At 62.8% G+C, this 18,657-nt stretch overlaps 1 protein-coding gene across 4 annotated transcripts in view; it reads right to left on the bottom strand.

The window, feature by feature from the left end:
* Positions 1-18,657, bottom strand: part of RAI1 (retinoic acid induced 1) — a 119,911-nt gene that overhangs the window by 7,683 nt on the left and 93,571 nt on the right. For 3 of the 4 annotated variants that reach the window (XM_045526868.1, XM_045526869.1, XM_045526870.1), the window contains exon 3: positions 3,613-9,190. In XM_045526868.1, the coding sequence (XP_045382824.1) occupies positions 3,613-9,174 (5,562 nt within the window). In that variant the 5' untranslated portion in view covers positions 9,175-9,190. Of the gene's footprint in view, positions 1-3,612; positions 9,300-18,657 lie in introns of those variants that run through there. The other variant, XM_045526871.1, reaches the window with a different exon arrangement.

Below are 18,657 nucleotides of genomic sequence, written 5' to 3'. Positions count from 1 at the left end.
ATCCCACCCCCAGCAGCGGGCCAGGCCAGGGTCAGAAAGCCTCCGCCCACCCTTCAGGGCCTGGCTGAGAAATGCACTGGGAGTGGGGAGGTGCGGAGTAGGGGGGGCTGGGGCAAGTTCTAGAATATCAGGTTTTCAGCTTCTGCTCAGGGCTGAGGCTTCCTTCTAGGCTGGTCTGGGATGGCCTCCTGGGCATCTGGGGCCTAACATCTCCCCAGTTCCTGACCCCAAAAGGGAGGATGAAATGCAAGGGTGGGGCCGGATCAGGTCTAAGTCTCCTGACCACAGTGGCCTCAGGGTGTTGCTTTTTTTTTAAGACAGGATCTTGCTCAGTCACTGGGCTAGAGTGCAGCAGTATCATAGCTCAGAGCAACCTCAGACTCCTGGGCTCATGCGATCCTCCTGCCTCAGCCTCTGGAGTAGCTGGGACTACAGGTGCATGCCACCATGCCTGGCTAATTTTTCTATTTTTAGTAGAGATGGCATCTGGCTCTTGGCTCAGTCTGGTCTCGAACTCCTGACCTCAAGCGATTCTCCTGCCTCCACCTCCCAGAGTGCTAGAATTACAGGCACCTGGTCACCTCATGGTGTTTTGATATTTAAAGGGTTGGAGCCTGCGTGGTGGCACATGCCTGTAATCCCAGCTACTCGGGAGGCTGAGGCAGGAGGATCGCTTGAGCCCAAGAGTTTGAGGTTGCAGTGAGCTGTCATGACGCCACTGCACTCCAGCCTGGGCAACAGAGTGAGACCCTGTCAAAAAAAAAAAAAAAAAAAAGGATAACGGGGGCCCTTCTGGCTCATGGTTTCTCTGCACTGAGGCCCCCAACAGCCCCCGAGGCAGGCCTTTGTGTGGTCATTTTAGCCACGTAGGAAGTGAGGCAGAGCGTGAGGAAGGCCTCAGGCCCTCCTGCCCAGCAACCCCCACAGGGGTGCAGCCTATGAATCTGTCACAGGAACCCAGGCTGCCAAGGGGCCCAAACCAGGACCCCAGCAGATACCACACCCAGCTCCCCAACAATGCCCAGCTCGGCTGTGGGTCCCCTCTGTATCCTGGGGCTAGATAGGAGCTGGGGTCCACAGCAATGTTGACAGGGGCAGACTGGGAAACTGAGGCCCCAGGACGAGGAAGCCTTCAGAGACGGCAGATACTGTGGGGGGCTGCAGGAGGGGCCCCTGATGGAGGAGGGTGTCCCTGGGGGCTGGCACAGAAGTTCTGTCTTCCAGAGAGCCAGAGTGAGGGCAGAGTGCTGACAGGTGTGAGTGGCCAGGGACCCAGCTGCACACTGAGTCCCCCCCGTGCCCCAGGCAGGTCCTGGGTGCTCCGCGTCACCCTATAGTCCTGCTCCTGGGGCTTGGGTCACGGAGGGTGAATGACCTTCCTGGAGTTACGAATTGGCCCTCAACAGAGCCGGGGTTTGAACCAGGGTCCGTCTGACTGCAAAGCAGCACGGGGCCGCCCAGGCAGGAAGCGGGGGTGGACGGAACTGTGACCCTGTCAGCCCCTCTCCAGGGGCCCTGGGAAGCCCTAGACCCCGACCATCCTTCCAGGGTGTTCCATCTCCCTGGCAGGTAACCAGCAAACACCTGCTGGAGCGTGTCCTCCTGGCTCTGACCTTCCCAGGGCCCCCCGCAGCGGGAGGCTGCCGGGCCGTGTCTGGAGCGGGGCGCAGATGAGGGCTGGCCCCGCGGCAGAACGCCCGCTGCGGCCGTGTGCCTCCCTGACACGCGCTTTTGCGTGGTCCAACAGAAGCGTGTGTGCGGTTCAGTGTCCTCTGGCTCAGGCCAGGCGGTGCTGGCTGCAGGGGACATGGAGAAGACCAGATCCCAGCCCAGTGGGACGTGTGTCGGGGGTGGGGCGCAGAGGCAGCCCCCGGTCAGCTGAGTGTGGACAGCGCTTTCAGGAGGGGGCCCAGGAGGCAGGGGGAGGTGGCTGCCAGCTGGGGCTGGCCATCTGAGAGTTATTGTTATTTTTCAATGACGGGAGAGGCTTGAGCCTGTTTCAAGGCGGCTGGGAAGGAGCCAGTGACGAGAGACAGGAAAGCGGAGAAAGCAGGAGCCAAAAACTAATCGGGAAGGGGAGAGGGCGACGCAGGGCCGGTGGGGCCACCATCTGCTGCCGGGCAGGCCTGGCCCTGGGAAGCTGCGAGTGTCCTGTCGGGCTGGGACTTCCTCAGTGGGGAGGAGGCCACCCGCGCCTGGGAGTGAGCAGGGGCAGCACAGCCAGGCGAGGAGGGGTCTCCAGCCAGCCTCACGGCAGCGTCCAGAGCAGCCCTAGGAGTGACATCAAGGCTGGCTGTCGGGGGCAGGGGCAGGTCAGGGTGGCTGCAGGGGGTTCCAGGAAGGAGCAGTGGCCAGCAGGGTGGCAGACGGGGTCAGGGGCAAAGGCTCCGGGCTGGGGCTACTCTGGGGAGAGTCACTGAATGGCTCAAGTGCAGGCAGCGAACGTCTAGGGCCTCTGGAGCCTCCCAAGCCCCAGCCCTGCAGCCCCATGGGGGCTGCCCCTTGGCAGGTGAGGGCAAGGGGCACTGGAGGTGGCGGGATGGGGCAGGGGCTGTGGAGGCCGGTGCCTGCGGTGAGAGCCTGGCACCCCTGCACAGTGCCGGGAGCGTCATTCCACACGGGGCCTGAGCGTGTGGGGCAGGAGCATAGGCCAGGAGCATAGGCTGGCCCACCACCCAGGGCCTGGCACCTTCTGCCGCCTGCCATGAGGTGGGGGCGGGGGGCGAGTGAGCGAGAGGCCGGCAGCACTCTGAGGTGGTGACACTGCTAGGACTGCCCCCACTGGGACCAAACCCAGAGCACTAAACATGGCCCGAGGGTTCTGCCAGCTTTATGGGCAGTAACTCATTTAACCCTTGTGATCCCTCCACGGTGGGCACCCTTACACCCACTCTAGGGGGGAGGGTACAGAGGGGTTAAGTCACATGCTCGAGTCACACAGCCTGCATGAGCCAGCCCAGAGCTCCTGTTCACGGACGCCCGCTCGGTGACTACGGCTCCCCGGAGCTCGGTTTCAGACAGACGGTTAGAGGTTCCAGGGCCGCTCTGCCCTGCCCTGCCCGTTTTGGCCATGTGACCCAGGCTGTCCTGCGGAGAGGAGGGCCCTGTGCCCAGGTCCCCTGTTCCAACCACGTGTTAAATGCTTCAGAGGCTCTTCCCCTGAGCCCCAGCTCCATCCGAGAAGCGCGGGAGACAGGCACGGGGGTGGGCAACTTGCTTTTGCAGGCTGCCTGGGTCCCCTGACGCTTGGTTCTGGGAGGCCTGCATCCTCTGGGCCTCAGCATCTCAGCTGACAGCTGGAGGGGCCAGCGGGTCTAGGGGGGCTGGAGCCGGAAGGTGCCAGGCGAGTGTGGGGGTGGCCTGGGCTGGGTGTGCGTAGGGGCTGTAGCAGGAAGTCTCCTGGGACAGGGTGGGCAAACTTGTCCTGCCTTAGCCTGAGGTGGGCCTTAACAGCCCCCGCCCTGCTCCCCCAGGGGCTCTGTAGTCTGCAGGTCGCACTCTGTGACTCAGGCATGTTCAGCCCACACTGTAGCACCGGAGAGCCAAGGGGCTCCCCGACTGCCTGTGCTTGGGACCCCCATGCTCCCCACCCGGGCAGGGCTGGCCTCTTACCATGTCCACGGCTACCTTCATGGCCTCCTGCAGCCCAAAGAGCTTTCCGGCCACCAGGTAGACCCCGCTGGTCCACACGGCGCAGGCCTCATGCACCCAGTGCTCCTGGGTGTCCCCGCCAGGCTCTGCCGGGGCCTCCTTGTTGCACTCATGCTTGCGGCTCTTGTCAGTGGGGGCCGCCTCCTCGCCCCCATCCCCCCGACCGTCACAGCAGTAGCAACTCTGCAGCCGTCGGGACAGGCCCCGGGCACTGGTGCGCAGTGAGCCCTGCTTGGCCGGATCGGCTGGCACGTCAGGCCTGGGGGGCTTCCCAGTGGCGGCGGCAGCTGCACACTCGAGGCCTTTCAGTGTTCTCTCGAGGGGCAGCGAGGCCTCCTCACAGGTGCCCTCTGGTCGCACCTTCTCCTTGAGTTTTGGCTTCTTTTTGGGGAGGCAGTGTTCCGGATAGTAGGGACCACAAAGGTCCCCGAGGTCCTTGAAGTTGGCCGGGTTTTGGCAGAGGCAGCAAACAAGGCAAGAGGTACTCAGGGCCTTGGAAACCACAGGTCCCAGGTGCATTGTGGAGGAGAGGGGCAGGGAGGGCCGTGGCTGCAGGACAGAGCCTCCAGGGAGTGTGGCCAGGGAGGCCCCGGCCGCATCCAAGGAGAATGATGAGGAGGAGGAGGAGGAGGAAGCAGAGGAAGCAGGCTTCCTGTGGGGCTTGGGTTCGTCCCCAGGGGAGTTGACAACAGTGCATATGGTGGTGAATGCATCTCGCTTCTCCACCCGCACGAAGGGCGAGAAGGCCGGGGTCCGGCTGTCTGCCCTCAGCCGTTTGCAAGAGGAAATGTACTTGAGGCGGATTTCAGGCTCTGCGGGATCCAGGGGCAGCACCTGCTGCTGCCGCCGCCGCTTGGTACGCCCCTTACAGGGTGAGGAGGCCGTGTTCTTGGCCCGGCCCCGAGTGAGGCGCTTCCGCTTGGAATAGCTGCTGTAGTTGGTGTGGCCTGGCTGCTTCTGTGCCCTCGTCTGGGGCTGGCAGGGCCGACTCTCGGGGGGCTGGGAGGCCAGGCCCAGCTCCTCCGTCTTTGGCTTCTTGCCTCCTCCACCAGAAGTGTCCTCACCGCTGCCCTGCGTGCTGCTGGCCCTGTCTCGGGGACTCAGGAGCAAGGACGGGCCAAGATACGGCCGCTTCTCCAGTGGGCCTTTGGAGAGTCCGAGGGCTCCAGCCCGGCCTTTCCGGCTTCTCTTCTTGGGTGCCAGCGTGGTCCCCCCGGCTGGCAGGGCCTCCGGGGACGCGAAGACCTCAGCTTTGAAACAGTCGGTTGAGGACAGTTTCTTACTGTTCATGAGTTTGCCTTTTAAGGATCTGTTGGTCGGATTTCTGCATAACGGGTCTGTCCCTGAAGCCGCTGGGAGCTTCTGCCCAGTGCCCACGTTTAAGAGACCTTCTTCTGCCGCCACCGGGCTACCCCCTGTACCCTTGAGCCCGCGGTCTTTCTCATGGAGGGACGGGCTCAGAGGATTGCCAGGAGAGGCCCCTGGCGCCTTGTACGCGAACTTCTTCAGGCTGGGCGAGGTGATCTTCTGCACGATGGCTTCCAGCTTCAGGCCCCGGCCTTTCCGTGGTGGCAGCACCTTGGTCTTCATGGCCCCCTGGAAGGCCGCCCGCGAGGCGAGCTTGATGCAGGCATCGGGGGTCTCCGGGGGCAGGGGCTTCATGGTGGGATCACTGTTGCCCTTGGCGGGCTTGGCTTTCTTGGGGGAAGATATCCTCTTGAAAAGGGTGGGGGAGCCCTCGGGCCTCTCCTCCTTCCCGTCCCCGCCATTGCCGCTGGCGCTGGCGCTGCTGCTGCTGCGGCTCCGCAAGACCAGGTTCCGCTTCTTGGTGGGGACGGGCGCCATGAAGGCCGCCTTCCTCTTCAGCGCGTGGAGGGGCCGGTCGGAGAGCTTGCCGCCCACGCCGGGCTTGGGGACCCTCACCCGCTGGCTCACCCTGCCCTCCTTCTGGGGGTTGCTGGAGACCTTGAACGTGGCGGGCAGGTGGTTGTTGGCAAGGAGCTTCTTGGTGGCCCGGCAGTTGGGGAGCCGGCTCTCGGAGGGCCGCCGCCGCTTGGAGTGGAAGACCTCCTGGGTTTTGGTGCGGGACCGAAGGATCATGGAGCGCTGGTCCTTGCCGGGCACACTTGGCGAGTCCATGTCCTTGGTCTTGGAGCCCATGGGGCTGCTGTCGGAGGCCACAGGCAGAGCGGCCGGGTTGCTGGGGCTGGACGCGGCCTTGGGTGAGGGCTTCCCCACCCGCTTGCCCGACTTAAAGGCAGCTCGCTGCTTGCCCCCCAGTTTGTCTGGGGGCGCCGGGGTGGTGGTCAGGCCTGGGGGCCCAGGCGTGCGGGGCTCGCTCAGGGCTGTGAGGGAGCGGGTACACATCCTGGGCAGCCCTTCCGAGGCCCCCCGGCCCGGGGCCCCGGCCCCTTCCATCTGTCCCTGTGGGGGCCCTGTGCAGGATTCGGGGAGCAAGAGATCTTTGGGCAGTGCCGGCGCCCTGCATGGGGAGTCCTCGGCCTCGGGCAGCCCCCGGTGCACCCGCCGGCTCCGTAAGCTTTTGCCTCGTGGCACGGGCTCTTTCTTCGGGATGGGTGCCTCGGGCACAGCAGGCTTGCTCAGCTTCTGGGCCAGGGAGGCATCCGAGGTGGCGGAATCCCCTGGGGCCCGCTCCCCATCGGGCCCGCCTTCACCTGACTTCATGTGGGACAGAGAGGACTCAAACCAGCTCTGGACCTTCGACTCAGCGCCCACAGTAGGACCCAGCAAGATGACGGACTCCCCAGAGAGGTGGCATGGGGAGCCCCAGCCGGCCTTGGAGTCCAGCACCTCCTCCACTTCCTCCTTGGTGCAGATGAGCGGGGCCTTGGGCGAAAGCGGGTCCTGCATGCCGGGCCGATGCTCGGGGCTGCCCAGGAGCTCGCACAGGGAGGAGTACTCCTCCTCCGCCTCCAGGTCCTCCTTTCTGCCGGGGGGCGGCAGCAGTGGGAGGTCCCCGAAGTCAGCAGCAGAGCAGCAGTGCCGGCTGTCCTCCAGCCACCTGTCGGCCTTGCTCACCTCGGGGCACTGCAGCAGCCCGCCCGCCTCCTCCTTCACCCCACCCGCCTCCTCCTGCTTGAAGTCCCCGGGCAACGAGGCCCCCTTCTCCCCAGGGGGCTCCTCCTCCTGGAAGCCCAGGCAGGCAGAGGCCTCATGGGCATCCCCTTTGCCAACACCATCCGAGGCCTTCACGCCCTGCTCCAGGCCCTTGGTGAGCTCACCGGGGTGCAGTCCCCACCGGGGACAGGCATCCCCCAGGTTCTCCTCTGGCCAGGCAAAGGGGTTGGCACTGTCTGCCGAGCCGGCGGTGGTTGTGTCTGGGAAGCAGTCGAAAGCTGCTGTGGTGGGGTCTGGAGCAGCTGCCCCTAGGGTGGGCTTGGTGCCAAAGGAGAGCGGACCAGTTGTCTTCTTGGGGTCAGGGGTGGCGAAGGCCACAGAAGGGTCTTCAAACAGCCCCGGGCTGAAGTCCTTGGTGTTGCTGCCCTTGTCCAGCTGCAAGGAGTCGGGCAGGGCCTCCGGCTCCCCAGCCCTTGGCCACGCGTTCTTGGCCACAGAGTCCAGGCAGGCGCTGTGGTTCTCCAGCGGGAAGGGCGGCTTGCCGGCATCCTTGGCCAGGCTGGGTGCCTCGGCCCAGGCCTTGTCAGCCTTCTCGCCAATGGCTTCCTGCAGCCCCAGGATCTCCGAGGCCAGGTCCTCTTGGGCCAGGGCGCTGAGCAGCAGCCGCGGGCAGTCCCGCTCGCCCGCCACAAACTTGGAGAAGCTGTCGAGCGGCAGACTGCTGTGGAGGCTCTGGAAGGAGTCGTCAGATTTTGTGGACATGTCGTCGGGTGAGGTCACAGAACAGGTGGACACGGACTCGGGCTTGGCCTTCGAGTTGCTGTTGACTCTGGCGGGGCTGCCGCGCGCCTGGTTGCAGTAGAGGAAGCTGCGCTCCAGCGGGTCCTCGGAGCCACTCAGGTAGTCGGCCTCCTGCGGCTCGGCGTGCGTGGACTGCGGCGTGCTGCTCAGCGGCTCCGACAGCGGTGTGCCCGCCGGCTCCGCCGAGTAGCCGCTGCCTTCCGGGCTGCAGTGCTGGCTTTTGTGCTGCTCCGGCGTCCGGGACACGAGGTTCTTGACACCCTTCTTCTGCGGCACAGCGGCCTTGGAGAGCAGCAGCTGCTGGACGGTGTTGGAGATGTTCTCCACCTGCGAGGTCAGCGCGGTGAGGCTCTGCAGGCTGAGGTCCGACAGCAGGTTCTCCGGCAGCTTGTCCTTCTGCAGGGACTTGCAGTTGCCAGCCTGGGTGTCCACAGAGCTCGTGGCGTCCGTCGGGGAGGGGTTGAGCAGAGGCATGAAGTGGCTGTGGTCGGCAATGCCCGCGGGGAAGGCGCCAGTGCTGAGCGGCTGCTGGCCGTAGGGGAAGCTCTCCAGGTTTGGCATCAGCGGGGACGGCGTAGAGCTGTAGGAAGGCGAGCGGCCTACGGAGCGCGCGGGCGAGTGGCCGGAGCTCGGGCTGAAGGTCTGGTAGTACTGCTCCGGGGTCCGGACGGCCGCGTCCGGCTGGCAGTAGCCCTGGCCTTGCTGCCCGTAGTGCTGATACTTGGTGAGGTTTTGGTAATGCAGCGTTTCCTGGGCATGGTGCCGGCTCTGGAGGGCCTGCTGCTGCTGCTGGTCGTAGCTGAGTCGGCCCGACTGGTAGGCATGAAGGTTCTGGACCCGCTGCCCCGGGGCCAGGCTGGCGTTGGCGGTCAGCGGCCTGTCGTGGGGCTGGGCGGTCGGCGCTGTGCAGCTCTTGTAGGAGTGGGCCCCCTGCCCGCCGCCCTGGCCAGACGAGTACGTGGAGGAGGTGGGGAAGGACTGGGAGTGCTGCGGGAAGTGGCCGCCTTGGGGAAAGGGCAAAGGGGAGGCAATGTCGTTTTGCAGTTTCTGTCTCTGGAGTTTGGGGTACGCCAGGGGCTGCTGGGGCTGCGGCAGCTGCTGTGGCGGTGGCGGGGGCGGCTGCTGCACGTGCAGGGAGTGAGTCCGAAAGGGCACCTGGGCACCCTGCTCCGGGTACTGCCTGCCGGGGGGCACCGCTGTCTTTTTCATCAAGTTCTCATCATACTTGCCCACCCCCCCTGGCAGGGGCTGTGGCTGGGGGGGCGGTGGCTGCGGGGCCCCCCAAGCCTGTAGGCTCTCCTCGCCGGAGTAGCGTCCTGGGTAGGGGTTGCTGTCCTGCACGCCGTAGCCGGGGAAAGCCGGCCTCCCCTGCAGGGCCTGTTGCGTAGGCAGGGCCTTGCTGCCTCGATGGTACTTCTCCGCGGCCACCGCGGCTGCCGTGCCGGAGGGCGTGCCGGCACCGCCCTCGTAGCCTGGGTAAGGCTGGGGGTTATAATAGTCCTTGGCAAGCAGCCGCTGCCGGTCACAGCTCAGGCCGGCCTGACTCGGCTGCCTGTAATTCTCCAGGCGTGATGTTTCCTGCGAGGTCTGCTGGTAGTTCTGTTGTTTGCCATGGAAACCACACCTTTCTCGAAAAGACTGCATGACTCGGGCTGGTTATCTGTGAAAAGAAAAAGCGAGGGCGAGCGGGGAGGGGGCAGAGGGAGAGCCATTCAGATGGGCCACTTCCTTTTGCCTCAGAAAGCACCTCCCACCCGCCTCCCCCTCTCGAGCCGCCCCACCGCTGTGCACATATTGACAACTTCTGTGTCAGGGAGGTGTGCGCTGTAATTCCTGCTCCCACACCGCCTGCAGCTGAACCTCACCAAGGATGACCGCCGGTGCAGGAGGTGCAAAACCAGCTGCCCAGTGCCAGGTCACTGGGGAGCTGCCACCCAACCCTCCTCCTGGCCCGCTCCTCCCCTCTGTCCCCCACCCACCACTCCTAGCCCTTCCTGACAGCTCGAAATCATTTAGCAGAGCAATTCCCGCTCCCCTGTCCCCTGGGGCCTGCTGGATCCCGTAATCTAGTCCCTGTGCGGCCGTGTTCAAGCGTGACCCAGCCATGCTGGGGACTGAAGAGGGTCTGCCCTGCCCTGCCCTGGGGGAGGCCGGGAGGCCGCTTGCCGAGGCCTGCTAAGCACGCACACACACAGAGGCGGGTATACACGCATGTACGTGCACTCACACGCACACACACCTCTGCCACTGCCATGCCATCTGGAATCTGTCTGTTCCTTCTAGCAGACGTCGATTAGGGGCTGCCAAGCCACTGTAGACATAAAATGTCCCTCCTCTGACTCCCAGGAACGCAGGACGGCAGCACCTGCCTCCTGTTTTTGATATCATAGGTGCATAAACAGATTACGTGGCCCAGAGTGAGGGAGCGCATACTAATGTGCGACAGAGCTGCAGTCCCATAGCCGAGGGAGAGCACACCAGCCTGGCCCCTCCTGCACTGGGGTGACGCAGCCCCGGCCCACCTCCGCAGGTCAGGGCCAGGGCAGGCCGCACCCAAGAGCCCATCTGGTTATGATTTTAGGGGCTGGGGCCCAGGCGGGCTCTAACCTGCCCCACAGCAGGATCCTGGGTCAGGAAATGACCGGGGTGGCATGGTGGGACCCTCCAGGGCAGAGCAACTGGATTTACAACACGGCAGACCCTAGGCATCCAGGCTAGAGGTTCTCCCGACTGACTGGCTGGCCTGGTCACCCCAGAAGACCCTCGGAGGAGGGATGGCAGGGAGAGGAGCTCCCCAGGCTTTAGAGGAGTCCCGCCGAGAGGCTGGCTGGCCACTGGCTGAGTCCCAGAAGGCTTGGGATTTACCCAGAACCACGCTGGCCCAGAGGCAGGAAGAGGGGGTGCTCAGCTCAGCCTGTACGGCCCAGGCCCCCAGGAGAGGACACGGGACTTTCCAGTTCTTGTCCCCAAATGCCCAAAGAGGAAGGGGTGGCCTGCCTCAGGGTACGATTCTAGGATTGCGCGAGGGTGAGGAAGGAATAAAGCGCGGGAGAGAGAGGCAGAGAAGACGCAGATATGAGAAGAGGCGGCAGAGATGGAGAGAAACGGGGAGAGGCAGACATGCGGAGTTGGGGAGAGAGGGAGAGGCGGCCCCCGGAGGGAGGTCCCTCTTCTTTGGCCCTTCCTCATTCAGCGTCTGGGGACCGAGCCAGGGCAGGGGACACAGGAGGGCCTCCATCCACCTGAGCAGGGCAAGTCCGGGGCAGCCAGGCAGCCCCAGGAACGGTTAGCAAACCCTCCCCTGTCCTGCGGATCAGCTCGCCCTGAGCCAGGGAAGGAGCCACCCAGCCGAAGAGTCCCACATCCCGCCCCTGCCCACCATGCTTGTCGAAGCCTCCTTCCCTCCCTCCCTGGACTGGTCACAGGCGTCCGTCAGGAGAAGCGCTGGCCCTCCTGACCCACTTCAGTCCCCCCAGCGGCCTGGGCAAAACGTCACAGGAGAAGCCTGCTATGACACCGACCCAGAGGACCTGGAGCCACACTAGGTCCCCACCTGGTGGCTCCCTGCCAAGTGGGCAGCCCCGCGCCTCCTGCCCCGACCTCCGCCAAGAAGGGTGAGAAGGGCGCTGGCCAGACTGCCCCAGGGCTGCCCAGGCAGTGACCCGCTGCCCTGGCTGCCCCAGGCTGAGGCCCCAGGCCTGCTCCCTCCTGCCCTCCCCTGCGGTGTTTATGAGCCCAGAATGTGCAAACCCAGGACCACTCTGAAGGCTGCCTCGTATATCTGCACAAATTACATTTCTGCTTTTATTAGTCCCAGATCACTCTCATTTCCTGCTGAGTGTCCTGTGGATATCATTAACATTTCTACGGCTTTTTTTATTTTTTTTCCGCATTCTCCAAAATGCATTACCAGAAACATTATTTAAAGAGAGAGAGAGAAAGAGAGAGAGGGAGAGAAAGAGAGAGAGGGAGAGAGAGGGCGCTATTACCAGTGTCCCCTCCCTGCCTGCTCTGTCCATCGCTCCCTCCCTGTTTAATCGGTCCAGCTGCTTCGTCTTTTAATTTAGCGACGGTATTACAGGCGGGTTTCCCAATACACACGAGCAGCTGGATGCGGTGAAAGCATCTATCTCTAAGAAAAGACAGTTCAATTAAAATATGAGAAGCCCAGTGCCTGATGGAGAGAGCAGGCAAAAATGCTCACCCCAACACCAGCCTCCAACCCCAGACAGCGGGAGGGACACAGGAACAAAGGCACAGGCGCCTCTCAGAGCCACCGGGTCCTGCGGCTCCGGCTCCGCCAGGAGAAAACGGGGCACTGCCTCTTTAAGAGCTGCCTCAGGCCTGCCGTGGGCTCTGTTGTTATTAATTATTATGATTATGATTACTTTTCAAGAGCACTAGGAAAGGACACGGAGAGGGAGAGGGGAAGGCGGTGGCACGAGAAGAGCAGGGGGCAGAAAAAGGCCCCCTGCCAGAGCAACCGTGACCTTTGCACCGGTGGCAGGGGGCAAGGGGCCACAGGGGCAGGTTGTGGGTTTGGCCTCTGTCTTGGGTTGGAGGGAGAAGGGGGGGGTGGGGAAGGGCCCCCACTCCCTGGGCTCCCCCTGGTTCAGCCCAACCCCCTTCCCTGAGGGTCCCCACTCCCTGCCCCACCCCTCTCCCCCAGACACAGGTCCGGGCCTTGTCTCTAAAGTCCTCGCTGTAGGCGGCAGGCGGCAAGCGGGAAGGCGGGAGGGAGGAAGTCCTGGCATCCTCTAAGCGCCAGACACATGGACACTTGAGCCCTACAGCGACCTGGGCGAGTCTGTCTTCTGTGACCAAAGTGACAGGAGCGTGAGCTCAGGCCTGCAGCATCCAGTGCCCCAGGGCTTCCCTGACACAGCGATGGGTCCCCCCAACCCCAGCCCTGAAATAGCGTGGGGGCCTCGTAAGACCCCAGGTGCCCTCCAGTGCAAGGGCCCAGCCGCCAGACGGGGGCACAGCCCTTCTTTCAGGCAAAGACCCCAGCCCGCCCCGCCAAGACCTATGGCGGCAGGGCGGGCCCCCCTCGGCGTTCTGCTCCGCCCCTTTCACAGAGGAAAGTGAGGTTCCGAGGGTCGAGGGACCTGCGGAGGCCCACAGGGAAGCTCCTCAGCGCGATGCCCAAACCCCTCGCCTGGACCCCACCCAGATTCCCACGCTGGAGGCAGGTGTCCTGCGGCAGGTCGGGGGACAGGTGTTGTGGGGTGAGGCAGGCAGGGCCCCCACTTCTACCCTTACTGTGCCCGTCTTTAAGCAGCCAGACCCCCCCAGGGGGGCCGTGATGGTCACTAGCTGTCACCGTCACCACCACGGCAACTACTGTTCCCTGGGCAGCTTCTGGGAGAGGTCACTAGGCCCAAAGCCTCTCCAGACCCCAGGGCTGGGCCCCCAGTCAGGGAAATGGGCACGTGTGGGCCAGAGCTGCTGCAGCTCCCAGGGGCCCCCAGGAGCCCAGCTGAGGTGCCTGCTGGAATTTCTTTCCTCAGGGACAGGGGGAGGGGGAGGAGGAGGGGGAGGAGGGGGAGAAGAAAAAGACAGAGAAAGAAATGGGGTGGGGGAAGCTCTGAGGCCGCAGGTTCCAGCCCACCTACTTACCTAAGGTTGTTTTATGACCTGGTTTCCTGATTTGTAGCTGCAGGGAAAAAATTAAAAACCCAACCCACTCAAGGCCTGGGAACCCGAGGAAGAAGGGGCAGGAGGCTGAGGACGGGCAGAGGGGTATGTGTCCAGGAGAGGAGAAGGTGGAACCCCCTCGGGCCTCCCCATCTGTTGCGGGTGATGAGTAGATATGAGACCGCGATATAAATGCTAAATCACCAGCCAGATTCGCTGCTGCTCTGTGGGGTCCATTCTAAGTCCTAAGGGTCTGGCTTGAGTGGGACGAAGGGATGAGTCTCCAAGGGCCCCACAGGACAGGCCCCTGGGACAGGCTAAGGTCCATGGACCAGCAGAGGGGAGGGACCCGAGTAAGGAACCCCAGAGGACAAGACAGCCCCCACCCCAAAGCACAGCCTCTCTAGGCCACCCCCAGTGGGCAACACTTGGGTATGTACCCTCCTCATTCACGGCCCCCATGGGGTGTCTAGCATGCCCTCTGCAGCGCCTGGGGGCCGGAACGTGGGGAGGCCAGCGGTGGGGTGAGAAGCAGGGGCCGCCCCAGCAGCCAGCCAGGCTCCTTAGTTGGGGCTAGGGACCCCGGTGAGGCTGGGGCTCAGGGCTCTCTGGAGGGTGTCTGAGTGGGGAGCAGAGGCTTCTGGACTTTCCAGGTGTTCGGGAAGCTCCCCCTGGAAGCCCACCAATGCTGTCTGCTCTAGGGACCAGGTTATGGTGGAAGCTGAGACCTACCGAGCCATCTGAATGGGACCCTCCCTGCAGGGCCTAACCCACCAGGAGGACACCACGCCTGCCTGCTCTGCCCTGGACACAGTGTGTGTGTCCCATGCTGTGCTCAGGTCCCCTGATGCTAAGTTGTGTCCACTCCCCACTTCCTCTGCCCACAGTGCCCGTGCCTGGGACATAGCCGTCCACGCTTGGAGACCCTGGCCGCCGTCTAGGGCTGAGGGTCGACTGTGAGGTGCGGGCCAGCGAGGAGGGTCCAGCACAGCAGCTGGTGCTCAGGGCACCCCCCTGGGCAGGCTGTCAGGAGCACGGCCCACCTATTAGCTGCTCTGTACTTATCAGTCTCTTGTGGACAATTGTTATTTTCTTAGATCACTTTATTCACCACCGGACAGAAAGCATCACCACCTTTCCTAAGGACAAGAAAAGGGGGGTGGCTGCTGGGATGCAGACAGGTAAGAGGGCTGGGGTGTGGCAGCCCAGGCAGCCCTGTGTGCCCCCTGTGGGGCATAGCCCCTGGCCTTGCCTCCCCCAGACCACGCTGACACCATTGGACACAGTCAGGGTCCCAGGCCCAGCAAGACCAAGGGGCTGGCCCAGAGGCTGGCATGGGGGGCCGCATGGGACCCACAGGGCACTCCCAGTCTGCTGCATTCCTCTCTCCACCCCAGGGCCCAGCAGTCCCTGCTCTTGAAAGAGGCTGCACAATACAGATGAGACAGGACAGTGAGGCCGCTGGCTTTGAGAGGAAGCAAAGGATAAGAGAGCCCGGCCTTGGCCTCGCACCCTAGCTTTGTCCTCCCCACCCCATGTGCCTGGAGGGACTGTGGCTTACCTCCCTGGGGGAGTGCAGCACAGAGGTGCTGACTTCGTAACTTTGGGCAAGCCTTTACCTCCCTGAGCCTCAGGGCTTTTGCACTGGCTGTTCCCTCTGCTGGAAATACCATTCCCAGATACCCACACGGCTCCCTTCCCTGCTCTGTCTTTGCTCCTCTGTCATCTTCTCAAGTAGCCTTCCCCGACCACTGTCTACAACCCCCCACCTCCTTTCCAAGGCTGCTGAGTGCCACCCTCCGGCAAGGCCTGGCTGCAGCCCCTGAGCCCCCTTTCTGCTATACTCCAGTGCTCAACTCATTTGTTCTGGTCCCAGAGCTTCTCCCAGGACAGGGAATGTTCTAAGTGCTCCTCCTGCTCTCATTCCTTCACGATGAGCACCCACTAGGCGCCCAAATCCCCACCCAACAAAGCTCTACTGTCACCTGTGCGCCCCTTGCACCCTTGCCCCTATTTCTTCTCCAAAGCACTTACCTTCTTGTAATAAACCTTCAATTGCTTTGTTATTGGCCTCTCCTCTTTCAAACGAAAGTTCCATGAGAGCAGGGCGTTCTCATTCTAAAGAGGAGAGACCAATTGGCCAGAACGGTATTTACTGAATGAACAATGTGCACAATGTCACATTAACCCTGTGAACATATCCAGAACAAGCAGGGGGTGGGGGCGCAGAGCACATCTGGGGGGGGGTGGTGACCACAGCACCACCTTACTCATTTGACAAAGAATATCTCCCCAAGGCCGGCAGGGGATGCGCGGGTGCAGCGGGCCGCTGGGGTGGGGGCAGCTGGAGATCCCGTCCCAAACCCAGTGCACGGGCAGCCCACTTGCTCCAGCAGGCTACGGGGAGCCCAGCGTGCCAGAGTTCCTGAGTTTTTTCCCTTTACAAAGCCAGAAATCAGGATTTTATAAAAAGGAGTATCTTTCATTTAAAAAAAAAAATGTTAACCAAGCAAAAAATTGCTTTTTTTTTTTTTTTTTTTAACACTCCAGAGTTCAAGAGAACCTGTCTGTGGGCCATAGTTGATCACAAGCTCCTGGGTGTCAAACACTGATGTCACTGACGCAGATGGGACTTTGCATGGGTGGTAGCAGGTCTTCGTTGGGTTGGGATTTGGGCACCTAGTGGGTGCTCAGTAGCACAGGTACGTGTTCAACGTGAAGGAATGAGAGCAGGAGGAGCACCCAGAACATTCCCTGGCCTGGGGGAAGCTCTGGGACCAGCACAAACCAGTTAAGCACTGGTAAACCCCATTTCTGCTCAGCTTTGGTGGGGGGCAAGCTGGGTGCTGAGGACACAGAGGAAAGCAGCACAGGCCCTGCTGTCCCAAGGCAGACACACAGACGACTGCCACTGCCACAGTGTCGAGAGGAGGTGATCAGGACAGGCTGGAAGGAGGGCTTAACCATGTGAGGAGGGGGCAGGGGAAGCCGGAGGGAGGCAGCTGCCAGTGAGGCTGGGAGGCGGGAGAGCAGGAGGGTGAGCGGCACTGGCTCAGGGCGGAGGCAGGTGGGCTGCACTCAGCAGCCTTGGAAAGGAGGTACGGAGAGGTGGGGTCTGCAAAGGCTGGCAGGCTGGAGGCCTGAGGCCCACAGAGGTGGTGATGACCTCTGGAGCATTCCACACCAGATACCAAGTGAGGCCCCGCCCCTGCCCCCGCCCCTCCCCCAGGCCCCTGCCAGGCTCCTTGGTGGCACTCATCACAGCAGTAATTACATAATTTATGGTACAATGAGCAGTTTCACATGTGTCTCTCACTAGAATGTAGCCTGATGAGGGCAGGGGCTTCCTCTGCTTGGCCTTAAGCTCCAAGCCCAGAAACTGGCTCCAGAGTTGGGCCATTAAATACTGCTCGGCTGGATGAACACGAGACGGATTGGGGGTGTCAGGCTCTGTGTTGGGTGCATTATCTAACCCTCGCCACAGCGCAGGGGGATGGTGCCCAGAGAGAGATCGTGCAAAGGCCCACCAGGAAGGAAAGGCGAAGTGTGAGGTCTCTCCTGCGCAGCCCACGTCCTGCCTGTGCCCATTCACTTGTGGAGCCCATTTCTGCTCAGCTACCGCGGGGGGCGGGGGGCAAGCTGGGGGCTGAGGATAGAGAGGAAAGCAGCACAGCCCCTGCTGTCCCGAGGCAGACAGACACACAGCTGACTGCCCTGGTGTTGCTGAGATGAAGCGACACCCAGGGGGCTGTGGGGGGTGGGGAGAGGAGGTGATCAGGGCAGGCTGGAAGGAGGGCTTAACCATGCAAGGAGCGGGTGGGGGAAGTCAGACGGGTGACACTGGGAGGCAGCAAAGAGCAAGCGGAGGCAACTGCAGCTTCCTCCCAACTCTGCCCAAATCTCTGGGCCTTCTTCCACCTCAGGTGCCCCAGCTGCTGCAGCCAGTGGTCAGTGTCCTCTGTCCTCATGGCACCAATCCCTGGCAGTCCTGCAAAGTCACTCCCATCCATCAGCCGTCTGCATCATGCTCCCTGGCTGGCCACTCTCCTGTGTGCCTTTGGGGCCCACTGGTGTGAGGCCCAAACCAGAGAGGAGTCTCTGGCCTGTTTCCACATGGTGTCGTCTGCATCCCCCTCCTGGCCATAAAGACCAGCTGCAGAGAGCAGTGAGCCACTAGAAGCCACTTTCTGCAGAGCGCATTCTAGGTCAAAGCTCCCCTTCATTCTGTAGAGGGATTAAAGGAAGCCCAGAGAAGGCCAGTGACTTGTCCAGAGAACCGCAGAGCCCTGCACAGCTGTGTGCCTCAGAGTGCCTGTCTGTCACACAGGAAGGGGGAATGAAGTCTTCCTCCAGGACACTCAGCTTCCCAGAGGAGTCAGGGAATGTCCCACCTTCCCGGAGCCTAGGCGGAGCCAGCCCTGGCCTCCCTGCCTGGGACACCCCCTGTCGCAGCCATCCTGACAGCCCCTCCCAGCCCGCTTCCACCTGGGGGAGCGGGGGAATTGGCGCCCCTCCCTCCCCCAGTCCCCAGGGGAGGAAGCCGCCTGTCAGGCCGCCACGGCGTGTCAAATTCTCTCGCTGCCTAATTGTGAGACGGCGGCGTTTAAAGAAACGCTTTTCTGGCCGCCTGCCACACCACAAACTGCTTGGTATAATTTTATTATTAAGAAGAGAGAAAAAGAGGGAGGAGGATTGGAAGAGAGATAGAGAGAGACAGAAAGGGGAGAGAGTAAGGGGAGAGAGGAGGAAATTGCTTGGTCCAAGTCAGCTGGTGGAGTATTCTGCTCAATGTGAAAGCGGGCCGGCTTTCCAGTTGGCAAGCTGACTTCGTTAATTGCGCATTCAGTCTCTACTTAGGGTAATTGAAACGAAGCGGGCCCGGCTCCGACAATTAGGGTCTGCGACTAGGCCATTAACCCTTTCCGCAGCCGCCCTCGCCCCCATCGACGCCACGGCGCCCTTTCCAGGGGGAGGAGGGCTTCTGGGGGCCCCCGCCAAGGCCCATCCCGCGCCGCGCACTGCGGCAGGGGCTCCGGGCGTGCGCCCCAGCGCCAGCAGGGTTAACGCGGCGCCGCGAGGCCTGGAGCCCGGCTAGGGCCAAGCCGGGGATGGGGAGCCGCGCGGGGTGTGTGGGGGCTGTTTGCGGCCTCTCCGCCCCTCTGCAACAGATGTTCCAGCCGTGTAAGACAAAGGCAGAGCGCCTGCTGCTGCCGGGAGAAAATCCGCAGGACTCCCTCAGGGGCAGGTAAAATTTCACCTTCTATTTGTGTTCCCCCCGCACCCCCGCCCGCCCCCGCCTTGTTTCCCGGCCTCTGCGCCAATCCAGAAAGCGCCACCAAAGACGCCACGCCGCCTCATCCGCAGCCCAACCCGCTGACCCCAGCAAGGTCACGGCGACCTCCGGCTCCGCCGGCAGCGCGCCCGCACGTCCTCCGCCGGCGAAGGGCGCCCCCCCCCCCCCGTCACCTCCTGAGGCGCCCCCCGTCCCCG

The sequence above is a fragment of the Lemur catta genome, chromosome 15, assembly GCF_020740605.2.
Source record: "Lemur catta isolate mLemCat1 chromosome 15, mLemCat1.pri, whole genome shotgun sequence".
In the NCBI taxonomy this organism is placed as follows: domain Eukaryota; kingdom Metazoa; phylum Chordata; class Mammalia; order Primates; family Lemuridae; genus Lemur; species Lemur catta.
Note: the sequence above shows the minus strand (reverse complement) of the source record. Positions and strands in the feature narration are given on the sequence as shown.